At 39.7% G+C, this 13,450-nt stretch overlaps 2 protein-coding genes across 3 annotated transcripts in view; one reads left to right on the top strand and one right to left on the bottom strand.

Moving 5' to 3' along the window:
* The window catches only part of LOC141754818 (major histocompatibility complex class I-related gene protein-like), an 11,960-nt gene extending 9,966 nt beyond the window's left edge, over positions 1-1,994 (bottom strand). The window contains exon 1 of one of the 2 annotated variants that reach the window (XM_074614175.1): positions 1,864-1,994. In XM_074614175.1, the coding sequence (XP_074470276.1) occupies positions 1,864-1,918 (55 nt within the window). In that variant the 5' untranslated portion in view covers positions 1,919-1,994. The remainder of the gene's footprint in view (positions 1-1,863) is intronic. The other variant, XM_074614172.1, reaches the window with a different exon arrangement.
* Positions 1,995-4,388: 2,394 nt separating this feature from the next.
* On the top strand, positions 4,389-12,409 carry slc39a7 (solute carrier family 39 member 7). The gene is made up of 8 exons (XM_074614138.1): positions 4,389-4,533; positions 6,098-6,576; positions 7,543-7,711; positions 7,911-7,991; positions 8,119-8,253; positions 8,511-8,618; positions 10,734-10,930; positions 11,566-12,409. Exons 2-8 carry the CDS (start codon positions 6,106-6,108, stop codon positions 11,818-11,820), a joined length of 1,416 nt encoding a protein of 471 aa, XP_074470239.1. The 5' UTR covers positions 4,389-4,533; positions 6,098-6,105; the 3' UTR covers positions 11,821-12,409.
* The last annotated feature ends 1,041 nt before the right edge of the window (positions 12,410-13,450 follow it).

Genomic DNA, 13,450 nt, shown 5'->3' with positions numbered 1-13,450 from the left:
ATTTAGAATGTTTACGTTTAAAACCGTGTAATGGTCAAAATATTGTATATTTGTGACATCACAAATGGACAGAAATCCTAACGGCTTGTTTCAAACTCACAATTTCTGAATACGGGCTGTGTGTGTATTTCTCTGTATATAGAGCGCTTCGATACTTTCACAGTATTTATAAGGCACTTAAACCTGCTTTATAATATAAAAGACATGAAAATCTTACTTTTTACAATGTGGGACCTTTAAGTTGTTACATGAGGGATGCATAATTGTTAGCCGTGCTCGTTACAGAGTTAGCTCTGTATTTACTGTGTTTTATGTTATGCCATGCGTAGCAATGCTGTACGTAGTGTTACGGAGTGAAATGGTGATGTTTATGTAAGGCAGTAGCCTAAATCAGCCACCAGGTGTCGCTGGTGCGCTGTAATTCCCATCCAGAATTGCGCAATAGACATGGTTGTCCCTTACAGGACACCGTAGTTCAAAGTTATGTGGGGACGCCATCTTTTTCCTGTTTACTTTTCCTTATTGCTTCGTAAGGTGAGCGTGGCGGCCCGCATCGTAGTACAATATATTAATTAAAAACACCCTTCCTGTTCATCTTTTTCTACTAAATTTATAATTAAGGTGTTGCCTTTCACTTATTAGTATTATAGATATGTTTTATATGTATATAGTGGCCGTAATGTTGGCTTGTTACCGTGCAGAGCAGAGCAGCCGCTCTAATGCAGGCGGGAGAATTAGCCTGTTGACTTATTGTTTGCTAGCTGTCTTGTTGTTGTTTCATTTAAATTATTTTCATGTTAGATTTTACGTTAAGAGTGCCTTATATCATTTTATGTGTTGTAATTTACTTTCAGTGTTAGTGTTTAGTGTTTATTTTTGTACTAGAATATATGTTTTCATGGAGTTTATACTTTTCTTTATTGCTTCGTAAGGTTGTGGACGAACAAGTGAGATGAAAGCAGATGTTGTGGACAAATAAAGTCTTCCCGGTCTCAACCACAATCAAAAAGACTGTGCCGGTGTTTCCCTTAATCTGTACCACACCCTATAACACAACTATAAACACAACGCAGAGTCCCAGGGTGTGCAGAGGCTCCAGCACGTGGGTTACATTTACATGTCTAGAGGTCGTTCGTAACGACGCACTGCTCTCGTGTGCCGTTCATTGCACACAGACAAGCAGCAAGTGTAGTACGAGATAAGAGGGGCGCTGTCCAGTAGAACCATGTGTTCATATAAGAGTATATAATATAATAATATATAATAATATAATATAATAATATATAAGAGAATATAATCTATAAGAGATAGTGCATAAGAGATATTGAATGTTATTTTAATTTATTAGCTATAATGTTGTTTGTCCTGTTATTTGACAGCACTGTGTAAGAGTATTAAGGATCACAGTATATCCTGTATATGGTAGTAATGTTAGTTATATGGTGAAATTATGTACATAATGCTGTATTCTGTAGAGCGTTGTATGTAATGATTCCCATACAATCAATATTCATTAAAGGCCTTTATTTCTGCGGTTACAGAACCACACACTAACGGAAACTATACTTACTGTCTGAAGTGTAAATGATGCATAGTGCGTGAAGTTTACAATAAAGTTCACTGGAGACAAATCTATCTCAAGAGCATTTTTACTGATGTCCCACGGTTATTCCCCTATCCTACCAGCAAAGTAGTAGTCAAGAGCAGGTCGCCTTGCCCATTTTATTGTGACATTATTGTAAATTCAGTGTGACAAAGTGAAAGTGGTTCCTTAATGTCGCACTACAAAGTGACTAAAACAAACAAGTTTTGCAGCAACAAGAATAACAAAAAATAACGGTGAGAGTCACAATATGATCTTACCTGTAGATGCAACGTGACAGAAGAGGAGCAAGTTGAGTAACACAATTAACTTCATCTTGATTTGATTAGTAAGAGAGAGACAGAGAGAGAGAGAGTGAGAGCTACAGTCAGCTGACTAGCAAATATTTCGACGTGGTCAGACGTGACCTTGGTCCTGAACCTGGAGCATCTGTCTCTGCTGGGGACTGTACGAAATATATCTCCTGTTTCGTTTTATAAAAATACAAGAAAATAAATGAGAAGTAAAACTCACAAAACAACAGAAAAAATAACATTGAACGGTCGATGAAGGGGAAATCACTGAAGTAAAAATAAAAGCCAAATGATAATCTGAGGCATTAAATAGTGCAGTTAAAATAAATATAAACATAAGTAAATATAAAACAGTCATGTCAATTTGTAATTTAGCTATTGACAGTATTTCAGATGGGAAAACTGGATGTAAACAATATGTAGTATGTATATGCACGATGAGAAGTAATATACACACAGAGGTCTAAACAGGAATGTCGTGTAATAATGAGAGATACTAAAAATATATATACAGAGATAGATAAATAGATAGATAGATAGATAGATAGATAGCAACTTTATTGATACCGAGGGAAATTCAAGTTTCCAGCATCACAGTTCCATAGTGCAAAACATGTTAATAAAAAGGCAGTAAAAAAGTTATTAGTACAAAATACAAAGTACAAAAAATATACCAGATATAAAAATACCAGGAGATGAAGAGAACTGTTAAAACTGAATATAGTGCAGGGTAACAGCTGTGATACAGGACTATTAAAAATGTGAATATAGTGCAAAAAGTGAAATAGTGCAGGAAAATAAAATATAGGATATATACAGTAGAGACCAGGGGATTAAGAAATATAAAATATAATATAATATAATTCGGGATGATTTTTTTTTAAATAGACTTAAGTGCAGAATAAGCTGTACATTATTGGTAGAATACAGTAAAACCCGTCTATAAAGGTACAGAGTAGAGCTGTTGGTGGTGTGCAGAATTAAAAAGTCTATTAAAGTGCACTGTGTGCATTATTATCTGTCTTGCAGACCGTCCTCCTTTGTCCCCCGCCTCCCCAGAGAGGTGTTGTACAGTTATATATACAGTATATCTATATATATATATATAGATATACTGTATATACCACACACACACACACACACACACACACACACACACACACACAGAGGTGTAATAGTCTTAAAACAGTATGTAAAGTATATAAAGTGTCTCCACTTACATATCCACACAGTCATATTATTATTTTAAACAGTCTTTGTTCAGTTACACCATTGTCAAACAAGTTTTCCTCAAAATCACCATTCCTCTAAGATTATGTTTACATGTTGAGGAAATGTTCGCTGGGTGAGGAAGAGAGTATAAGGAAGAGTAGCCTATATGACCAATGTAATGACCTCTTGGAAGTGGAAATATTCTACTACTAGGCTACTACTTCCAGCTTTGTGGCGAGGAATTTCCCAACCCTTAAAAGAACTTCAGTTTATCACAAACGTTCAAAATCAACACATTTGGAGATACGTTGCTTCCACTGGACAGGAAGGGGATGAAAGACTAATCTGAAAAGAAAAGCTATCAGTCAAATGTAGTGGAGTAAAATGTACAATAATTCTCTCTGAAATGTATTTGAGTAGAAGTAGGCCATAAAGTTGCATTAAAGTATTGGCTATATCTCAAAGGCTAAATAAAAATAACTTCCCATTCCTGATGCAGCTATATATACAGTATATGTAAATATATATATATATACTGTATATGAGTATAAATATTGATGCATTAATGTGCGTATCACTTTAATGTTGCAGCTGGTACAGGTGGAGCTCATTTCATCTTAATATCCTGCAATAATACATCATAATTTATTAGTTGATTTATATTGTATTAATAATCTGAATATGCAAAGTAACTACAGCTGTCAAAAATAGTGAGGTAAAAAGTAGGCCTACAATATTTCCCCCTGAAATGTAATGGAGTAGAAGTGTATAGTAGCATAAAATGGAAATACTCAAGTAAAGTAGCCTACGAGTACCTCAAAATGGTACTTAAGAAGGCACTACTTGAGTAAATGGACTTAGTTACATTCCACCTCTGCAAATATATCTATATAAAATACAATTTATTCTAAAGCTGTTGTGAAAGCTGATAGACTCTTTTCCCTTCAGACATTTCGAACCAGGCTACACACACATGTCTTTTTTTTGCAGTGTCAGTCCCAGACAAGCCTACATCCTGTTCTCCTCTAGGATGCTGCTGCTATCTCCAGCAGCCTAAAGTGATGAGGCAAAATACTACATTAATCTCGCGATATTTCTATTGAGACCTCTTGTGTCTTCACAAATCCATTTCCGCCACTATTTCAGAGTGGAAAAGTTTTTAGAAGTATTCTAAAATACGTTCAAATCATATTATAATCCCCTCATGAAAAATAAAACATACTTTCATCTAAGTAGAGACGAAGAGGGAGCGCAGAAGGAGGCGCACTCGTCGCGCTCTCGCGAGATTTTGATGAGTTTACTTGAGTAAATGCCACGTCTTCCCAGTAGCATCAACGTAGACAGAAGCTTTATCAAACATATTGCACCCAGGAGGACAGAGAGTTCTCCAGCGGCCCAGCAGACACTGCTATCTCACACAATCCGGTAAGAAGTAATAGTTTGTTTGTACATTGTATGTCGCAGTTAGTGCTGCTGCAGCAACACGTTAGCAAGCTAGTTGTTAGCTAGCCAGCTAGCCAGTAAAGCTAGCAGGCTTTCTGTACAACTTGTGTGATCCGGGGTCAGTGTTTGATGACCGGGGTTCACTGTTTACTGTGAGATTAAAGTTAACACTTTACAAAGATCAACAGATTATCCGTTTACGTCCACGTCCGAAGTGTGAAGCCACCAGTAAATAATCACCATGTCAAAACAAAGCTAGCTCTGAATCACTGTTACATAGCTGACAGGGATTGTGTCGTTATAATTCACTCAGTCTGCTCACATCAGCAGGTAACAGGTTGAAGGATTACTGTTGTAGGTACTGTGACATGACAACAACATTACAACAGTATGACAACAGTATGACATCAGTATGACATCAGTATGACAACAGTATGACAACAGTATGACAACAGTATGACATCAGTATGACAACAGTATGACATCAGTATTACAACAGTATGACATCAGTGTTACAACAATATTACAACAGTATGACATCAGTATTACAACAGTATGACAACAGTATGACATCAGTATTACAACAGTATGACAACAGTATGACAACAGTGTTACAACAGTATAACAGCAGTATTACAACAGTTTTACAACAGTGTTACATCAGTATATACAACATACAATATATAACACATTATATTTAGAGAAATATTAGTAGATAATACAAATAAGAAATGAGAATATAAAAAATATGTACACATATTTGCATCAAGACATACATACAATATATAACATACTGTATAACCACAGTGCAAATAAGTAAATACAAAAAGCTGAGAATTGGCATCTATTAAGTGTGTTAAATATAAATGCAAGAATGGTATAAATAAGAACTAAATAGTGAGTATCAGAATCAGAAACACATTTTTTAATTTTAGCATTTTCCATTTTTATTTTTTGTATCCGTCCTAGAGATTGACGCCATCTGCGATTGATAAAACTAGTGGCACCCACTGTCATGCCAGAGTCGTGTCCATGCCAGTGGCTTCTTCTCTGAATCAGCAGCCGGTTACTGGTGTCCGAGACCGACCGCAAATAACCAGCACAACATTTAGCCGGCGCAAAATTGATGCAACACAACAGATAAACATCGGCCACTGCCATCGGCCAATAAATTGGTGCATCCCTAAAAACAAGTAACATATGCTATAAAATAGGTGGTGTATTCCTCTTCAGTTGACTGATGAGTGCATATATGGGTATGAGACAAACATATAAAATAGCTAGGGACAAAGTGATGGTTCCTTTTTTATTTAACTTCATTAAATTCTGTATTTTTTAAATCCACCATGAATAGACAGTGATAGGAAAGTGAAGCTATTGGTTTATTTGCATGACAAAAAAAATGTTTACAATAAGACATAACATGCATTTTCCCTTGATTATCTGGCGTAGTATATTAGAGTATACTAATAGGTGTAAACAATCATCACACAGCCTGTGAGTTTTTATTTATTCAATGTCTTCTTTACTTTTCTCTTCATCGAAGGGGATAATATGGGCTGTGTACGTCTGCTGGCACTGACGCTGGCCACATCTGCAGTACTCCTGTTAGCCTCTCATTCCACAACTGCCCATAGCCATTCCCATGGCGACCATGACCATGGCCACGCCCACGGCCACCATCATCATGGACACTCCCACGGAGAAGACGAGCACCAGGAAGAAGTGAGGATGTTCCACGGAGCGAGCAAGTGGAGCGCCGAGGCCAACCTCCCTCCACTCGAAGAGGAGCACCACGGACACGCTCATGATCACGGGCACGCACACGCTCATGATCACGGGCACGCTCATGATCACGGGCATGCTCATGATCACGGGCACGCTCATGATCACGGGCACGAGCATGAGGAGGATGTGGTTCGGGTGCACAAGGAGGAGAGTGGACACGGACACACCCACGGAGGGGAGAGGGTGAAGAGGGAGGCAGAAGGAGAGAAGAGGGACATGGTGGAGCTCTGGACACAGGTGAGGTCATGGGTTACACTGGGAACAATGGGTTGCCTGTTTTAACTCTTTTTTGAACAAACATTTTAAAGGAATTGTTTGACATTTTGGGAAATTTTCTCATGCTCATTTGTCTTCTTGCTAAGAGTGTGATGAGACGATTGATAACACTCATATCTGACCGTTAAGACTCCAGGAAGTCGCTGCGTCTGGCCAAGAAACAGTCTGGCACACAACCCAGGCTAACTATTTCTATAACTATGTATGCTGAACTAAGCATTTCTCCGCTAAAAGTTCAACTTTTCCAAACTTTTAGTTTGGCTGCATTTTGCTGCAGAATCACACTGCCAGAGATCCTTGAGCTCGGGAGCGGCCGCCGCAGCTTTTCATAGACATTGCATGACAGCTCGCCGCACCCCGCACTTCGCCGCTACTCTGGTGTGAATTTGGCTTAATTCTGCTCAACTCGATTGCTGATTGAACTCTATTACCAGGAGGTGAATCAGACTTTCCATGTCCGCTCTCCATGTAATCTTTTATTGAGTCATTGGTACTGATCAATAACATTATCAAGGCCGTCCTCGACCAAAGAAATTCTTAGTCGACTACCACTCATACGATTTTGTCGACTAATCGATTAGTTGATTGAATGACTGTGAAATCTGAAGAGTTTCTCCACAAAGATCACACAAAAGCACCACTTTCGTGCTCATAAGCTTCTTAGAAATAAGTCATTCAGCATTAAAAAAACATTAAAAACGACTAATCGACTAAGGAAGTACCTAACCAAGACCCACGACCAATTATTAAACCACTAATCGACTAGAAGGGGGCAGCCCTAAACAATATCATAATCCAAACAGATTTGTGTTTACAAATCTAAAGCCCCCTATAATTCCTGTTTTACCTTCTTTTTGCATTGCTGATGATCTCGCAGCTTGATGACACTAATGAAAAGTAAACCCCCCTCCATTTCGCTGTCCGCAGGCTATCGGAGCGACCCTGCTGATCAGCGCTGCTCCTTTCCTCATCCTGTTCCTGATCCCAGTTCAGTCCAACAGCGACCAGCACCAGAACCTGCTCAAGGTGCTGCTCAGCTTCGCCTCAGGCGGACTGCTGGGCGACGCATTCCTCCACCTCATACCACACGCTTTGGGTAGGTGGTCAATCCATGTCACGCTAAATAACGCTCCAAACCTACCTCACTTTTACTTTGACATGAATATCCTCGGGACTATACGGATGCAAACAAACAATATTTTCAGCTCCAGCTACTGACAGTGATGAACCAAATGCTCATCAGACACGGTTGCAGGATCTTCAATAAGTCTGTTTGTCGTATTTGTTGTGCACAGAGCCCCACTCTCATCACGGAGAAGAAGATCATGGACACTCGCACGCAAGTGAAGAGTCACATGACCACGGTCACTCCCACGGTACGCAGTAATATCCTTTTCTTTCCATATGTGACATACTGTATACAGCTGTGTACTGTAATGAGCAGAAGTGACTGATGTGACATCAGCAGATTTAACCTGTGCTCCCCATCCTCTACCTGTACAGGCGCCGCCCACGATCACACGATGTCGGTGGGCCTCTGGGTTCTCGGTGGGATCATCGCCTTCCTGGTCGTAGAGAAGTTTGTGCGGGCGCTGAAGGGAGGGCACGGCCATGGCCATTCCCACAGCCACTCACACGGTACGCCGGTGGAAATTCTTCCTAACAGAAAGATTTCCGTTGTTATACGTAAAATATTCATCTGCAGAACAAAAGTATTCTCATTCTTAATTTGATGAAATATTTCAGCACGTGTTAGTTTGTTCATTTGTATGTTATTTTGTTCGGTATGTCCAGTGTATTAGCCAAAGGGGCTAATGAACTTACAATTTCTGTAGCCACTGCTCGTAAAGCTCAACAGTTGATCGGCTAATTTGAACTTTTTGTAACATCTACAGCTGCTCCCAAGGAAAAGGACAGTGATGGAGAAGAAGAGAAGGAAAAGAAGAAGAAGAAAGGGGAGAAAGACGAGGCGGTGCCAAAGAAAGAGGAGACGAAGAGCACAGGTGAACAATGCATTGATTTTTAAAGACATAACTTTGAGTGAAAACAAAGCCAGCAGCTCCCTCTGCTGGTCAGTTACTCACACTGCAGTGTAGTGACATGTCATGTTAGATATTGACAACTTAAAAACACAATGATATTTGACATTGGACGTTTACATTTTTAGTTATCTGAGCTGAAGTAGGCGAGATTGGAGCATCTGCAAGATTTCACAGACCGGAGGAAAACAAGCAGTAAGAGCTGATATGAAGACTGCTGTCTATGAGAGCCGGCTGTCAATCATTCGCGAACTCTGACCAAACGGTCAAACTAGGCAGCGCTGATCAAATATGAATCAATATTACGTTACGTTAATGCCTATTTCTCTCCTCAGATGTTCTCAGAATCATCTTGTAGTGCACGGTTTAGCTGTAAAAAAAAAAAGAGAAAGTTTGTGACGCTGCCGTCATCGTGAAATCTGGTGAAGGAACGCCAAGTTCCGATCACATGACCCGGAGCGCAGCCAATAGGAACGCTCTCTCTCTGAAATGACCTTTGATTGGTCAAAGTCTCCCGTCACGGGCTAGATTATCTAAAGCCTGAAAACAGAGCCATGAGGAGGAGCAGAAGTCTAGTTATCTCTCAGAACACTTGAATTACAATATGCTGAAAGATTATTATGGAATTTTTGCCCAATGATGCCAAAAATATACTGCGTACACTGCCGCTTTAAAACAACAAATTTAGGTACATGCTCACTAAGTGCGTTATCGTTTTGTTGTGTATTTTATTAAGTCGAAGTTCTTCTACAGATGCTTGTGTTAAGATCTTAAACAGATTAAAATACATCTAGAGGTTTATATTAAGTTTCACCAGCATTTCAATGACAGTGTGGAAATATGGTTATTAATTTAATTTGTTATTTATTATATTGACGATGTGTTGAAACGGCTGCTTTTAAACAACATTTTAACCTAGGTACCTATACAGTCTGTCGCAAATCATCAAATCAGTGCTTACTTCTTAAGTAAGGCATCAAAATTTGTTTTAAAATCAGTATTAAAACTCAGATATTGTTGCTGATATTAAACTGGCCCCTTCCCTACTTCCTACCCCCTACTTCCTGCCCCCTACTTCCTACCCCCTACTTCCGGCGCCCTTGCTCGGACCACACCCACTTTCAAACTCAGCCTTCATTTTGATCTCAACTACACACCTGTAGAGTGTCATGACTGCATCTTGCATGCTTGTAACCCTCCTTTGTGGTAGTTCCCGCCACAGTAGATGCTATATTTTGCCATGATGACACACACGCACGCACGCGCGCGCACACACACACACACACACACACACACACACACACACACACACACACACACACACACACACACACACACACACACACACACACACAGACTCACAAGGTGAAAACAATACCAGCGTTGCTGTCGCGGCTGGTAAAAACTTCCTATCAGAAGCTGGATGCACCAGAAGTACTTATTATATCTTTTCATGTTCCTCCACTGATCAGTAATGTTTTTTTGTAAATGTATAGAGTAAGTGTTGTAGACATGACGGACACAACTCAAAATGTTTATCATTTTAAGAACAAATCAATTCATGAACTGTTGTGTCTGAAATCACTCAAATAGGGAAGTGATTGTAGTGCATTGTATTCACTTTTCACCATTTCATTTGTCGGTTTGAATTCTATGTTTAAAATGTAAACACTACTGCCTTCAAACATTCCTACAATTTTATAGAAAAAGAAGTATCCAACATAAAGACACAACTTTTTTTCTAGTACCTGAAATCTAAATTTAAACTCACTAAGGGATAAAACATGGAATGATTATTATGTAACCAGTTTTAGTTACGTTAATGAGGAAGTGTTTTCCGCTCAGCCCAACCCTCTTGGCTTTTACTTTTTAAAATTACAATCATTATAATACTAATAATTAGGATTATAATTAATTATATCAATGCTTTTTGTTTTTGTAAGACACACATAACATTATGACCAACAGGAACAGCTACAGTGACCCAGTGTCCTAGATAGAGGCCGGCTGAAAACCGTGTGTTTTAATATGCACTCTATAAATAACCTAATTTATTCTCCATTCACTCCACCAACGCAGATATCAAGGTGTCAGGTTACCTCAACCTGGCGGCCGACTTCACTCATAATTTCACCGACGGCCTGGCGATCGGAGCGTCGTTCCTGGTCGGCCCGGCGGTCGGAGCCGTCACCACCCTCACCATCCTGCTGCACGAGGTCCCGCATGAGATCGGGGACTTTGCCATCCTTGTCCAGTCCGGCTGCACCAAAAGAAAGGTAGCCAAACTAGTCGAGACTCAAGAATAAAGAATCCTCCATCGCAGACTAATCGGCAGGATGCACGCTGGTGTACAACCATCCAGCAGGTTTTTGTTATAGAGCCCAAAAATCCTTGAATTTCACCGTTGATAACGGTGTTGGAAAACTCAACACCGTTCACAATCGGGTGTCAAAACATCAAGAATGAGCTGGGAGCACAATTGTAAGATTTTGGGGGCCTTAGTTTTAGAGCTAGAGTGAAGGTACTGTTATCATATGAAAGTAGAAAACCTAAGGAATCCATTGGTACCATGTCATGTTAGCCGGAAGGAGGCTAAATAATGCTCCAATTTTGGCGAGGAAAAACTGACACGGACATTTTCAAAGGGCTCCCTTGACCTCCTGACCTCAAGATATGTGAATGAAAATGGGTTCTATGGGTACCCACGAGTCTGCAATTCCTGCAGAATCTCCAAATCTCCATACCAAATCACAGCATGGCTTTTTCTATGGTGTTCCTCAAGGTCTTGGTGTCTTAATGTGGTATTTTGGAGGGATTATTGATAATTTTTTATCAATTCTTGATTAGTAAAAAAAATGGTTCTGGTATTGACATTAACACTGTAGTAATCGTCTTCCCGTTTCCCCATCAGGCCATGTGTCTACAGCTGCTGACAGCCCTGGGAGCTCTGGCCGGCACAGCTTGCTCCCTGTTGGCCGAGGGCGTGGGCGCCGCGGCGACCGCCTGGATCCTGCCGTTCACCGCCGGCGGGTTCGTTTACATCGCCACCGTCACCGTGCTCCCAGAGCTGCTGGCGGGCCGCACCAGTTTCGGCCAGTCCGTCATGGAGATCCTGGCCCTGCTGTTCGGAGTCGGCATGATGGTGCTGATCGCCGAGTACGAGTGAGACGCAGCGGAGAGACAGAGGGGGGGAAAAGGTCAAAAAGCGGTTGAAAAAAATAATGCTGGTTTTAAGTGGATTATTATTTGTCGAAGGTTTTTTTTTTTTTTATTAATTCTGTTTTGGGAAAAACACCACCTGCTGATGGCGAATGGATGATTTTGGTTGTCCTGTGTTTTTTTTAGATTTGTGTTAATGTTTCTTTTTTCGGCTTCTTAAAAACTGTTGGGCGGGAGAGACTGAGAGCTGGAGAGAAACCTGAGGGAAAAAGTTTTTGAAGACTGCTGTGTTGTTCATCAGGACAGGAAGTGACATCTTTCTGTCCGCCGGTCCCCACAATTCTCTCGCCACTTTTCACTACACGGATCAATCAGCTACACTTTTACTGCGACGTAAACTGACGGCAATCTTCCGGACCATAACGCCAAATCATGACGCCAAATCATTTTGCAGGTGGTTGGTCGGTGAAAGAGCAGAGAAATGACGGTTCTGACTCAGCTGTTCTCACTACGTTTAATGTCTGTTTCATTTGGAGATAATTGAATGTTGATATTTTTTACATTCCACACAATAAAGGTAAATATTGTGGCTTCTACAGATGTTCTCTCAAATCATTAAAATCTTTATGAAAGGAAAAGTTGTTTCAACCTTTAAAGGTCCCATATCGTAAAAAGTGAGATTTTCATGGCTTTTATATTATAAATTAGAGTTAAGTTCTATATAAATACTGTGAAAGTATCGAAACGCTTAATCCACAGAGAAATACGTATAGCCCGTATTCAGAAACTATGCTTTTGAAACAAGCCGTCAGGATTTCTGTCCATTTGTGATGTCACAAATCTACAATATGTAGACCATTTCACAGTTTTAAACGTGAACATTCTAAATGGGTCCCAGTTTATTTATTATGTTGTGGTGTATGTGAATGACGTCAGCTGACAGGAAGTAAACATGGACTCAAACTGTTGCCTAGCAACGCAATTCCATTGAAATGTACTAAAACGGAGCGTTTCAGACTAGTAGAACCCCAAAATACAAGTATGAACCTGAAAATGAGCATGATATGGGACCTTTAACATTACATAACAGAATTATATAGTTGTCTGACAGCGATGATAAAGAGTGGGATGAAATACTGACAGCTGTGATGAACATGCCCTATAAGGGTTCATCATTTTCATCATTACTTTTCAGCATATTCTCTAATTAAGACACATACTTATAATGTACTGTGATAGTAATCATGTAAATTAATGATTGTCCTTTTTTTAAATTAACATGGATGATATACAAGTTGATTTGATCTGCTATTATCAGACCTGACCACAAGAGGGAGCAAGAGGTTCTTCAATTGCTGTTTCACTATTTTAAGGGGAGATACTACAGACAAAAAGAAGAGTCTTTCAGACTAGTGGAAAGAAAACATCCAAAACACACATTTAGGTGTTTATTTTACTACTTTGTCTGTTTGCCTTTGTAGATTTCTCCTAAATTCACCCAAAGTTAGCATTAGATAGTGCCTCATTTGCACATTTAAACATACAATTTCAGAAAAGCTGTAATATAAAAAAGAGAATTTTCTTTTTACCTATTCACCTGTAGTGTATTGTAAAATGTATGAAATTTTACAATCCAT

Source organism: Sebastes fasciatus, chromosome 17, assembly GCF_043250625.1.
Source record: "Sebastes fasciatus isolate fSebFas1 chromosome 17, fSebFas1.pri, whole genome shotgun sequence".
NCBI lineage: Eukaryota > Metazoa > Chordata > Actinopteri > Perciformes > Sebastidae > Sebastes > Sebastes fasciatus.
The sequence above is the reverse complement of the archived record's forward strand: the minus strand, read 5'-3'. Positions and strand labels throughout refer to the sequence as shown.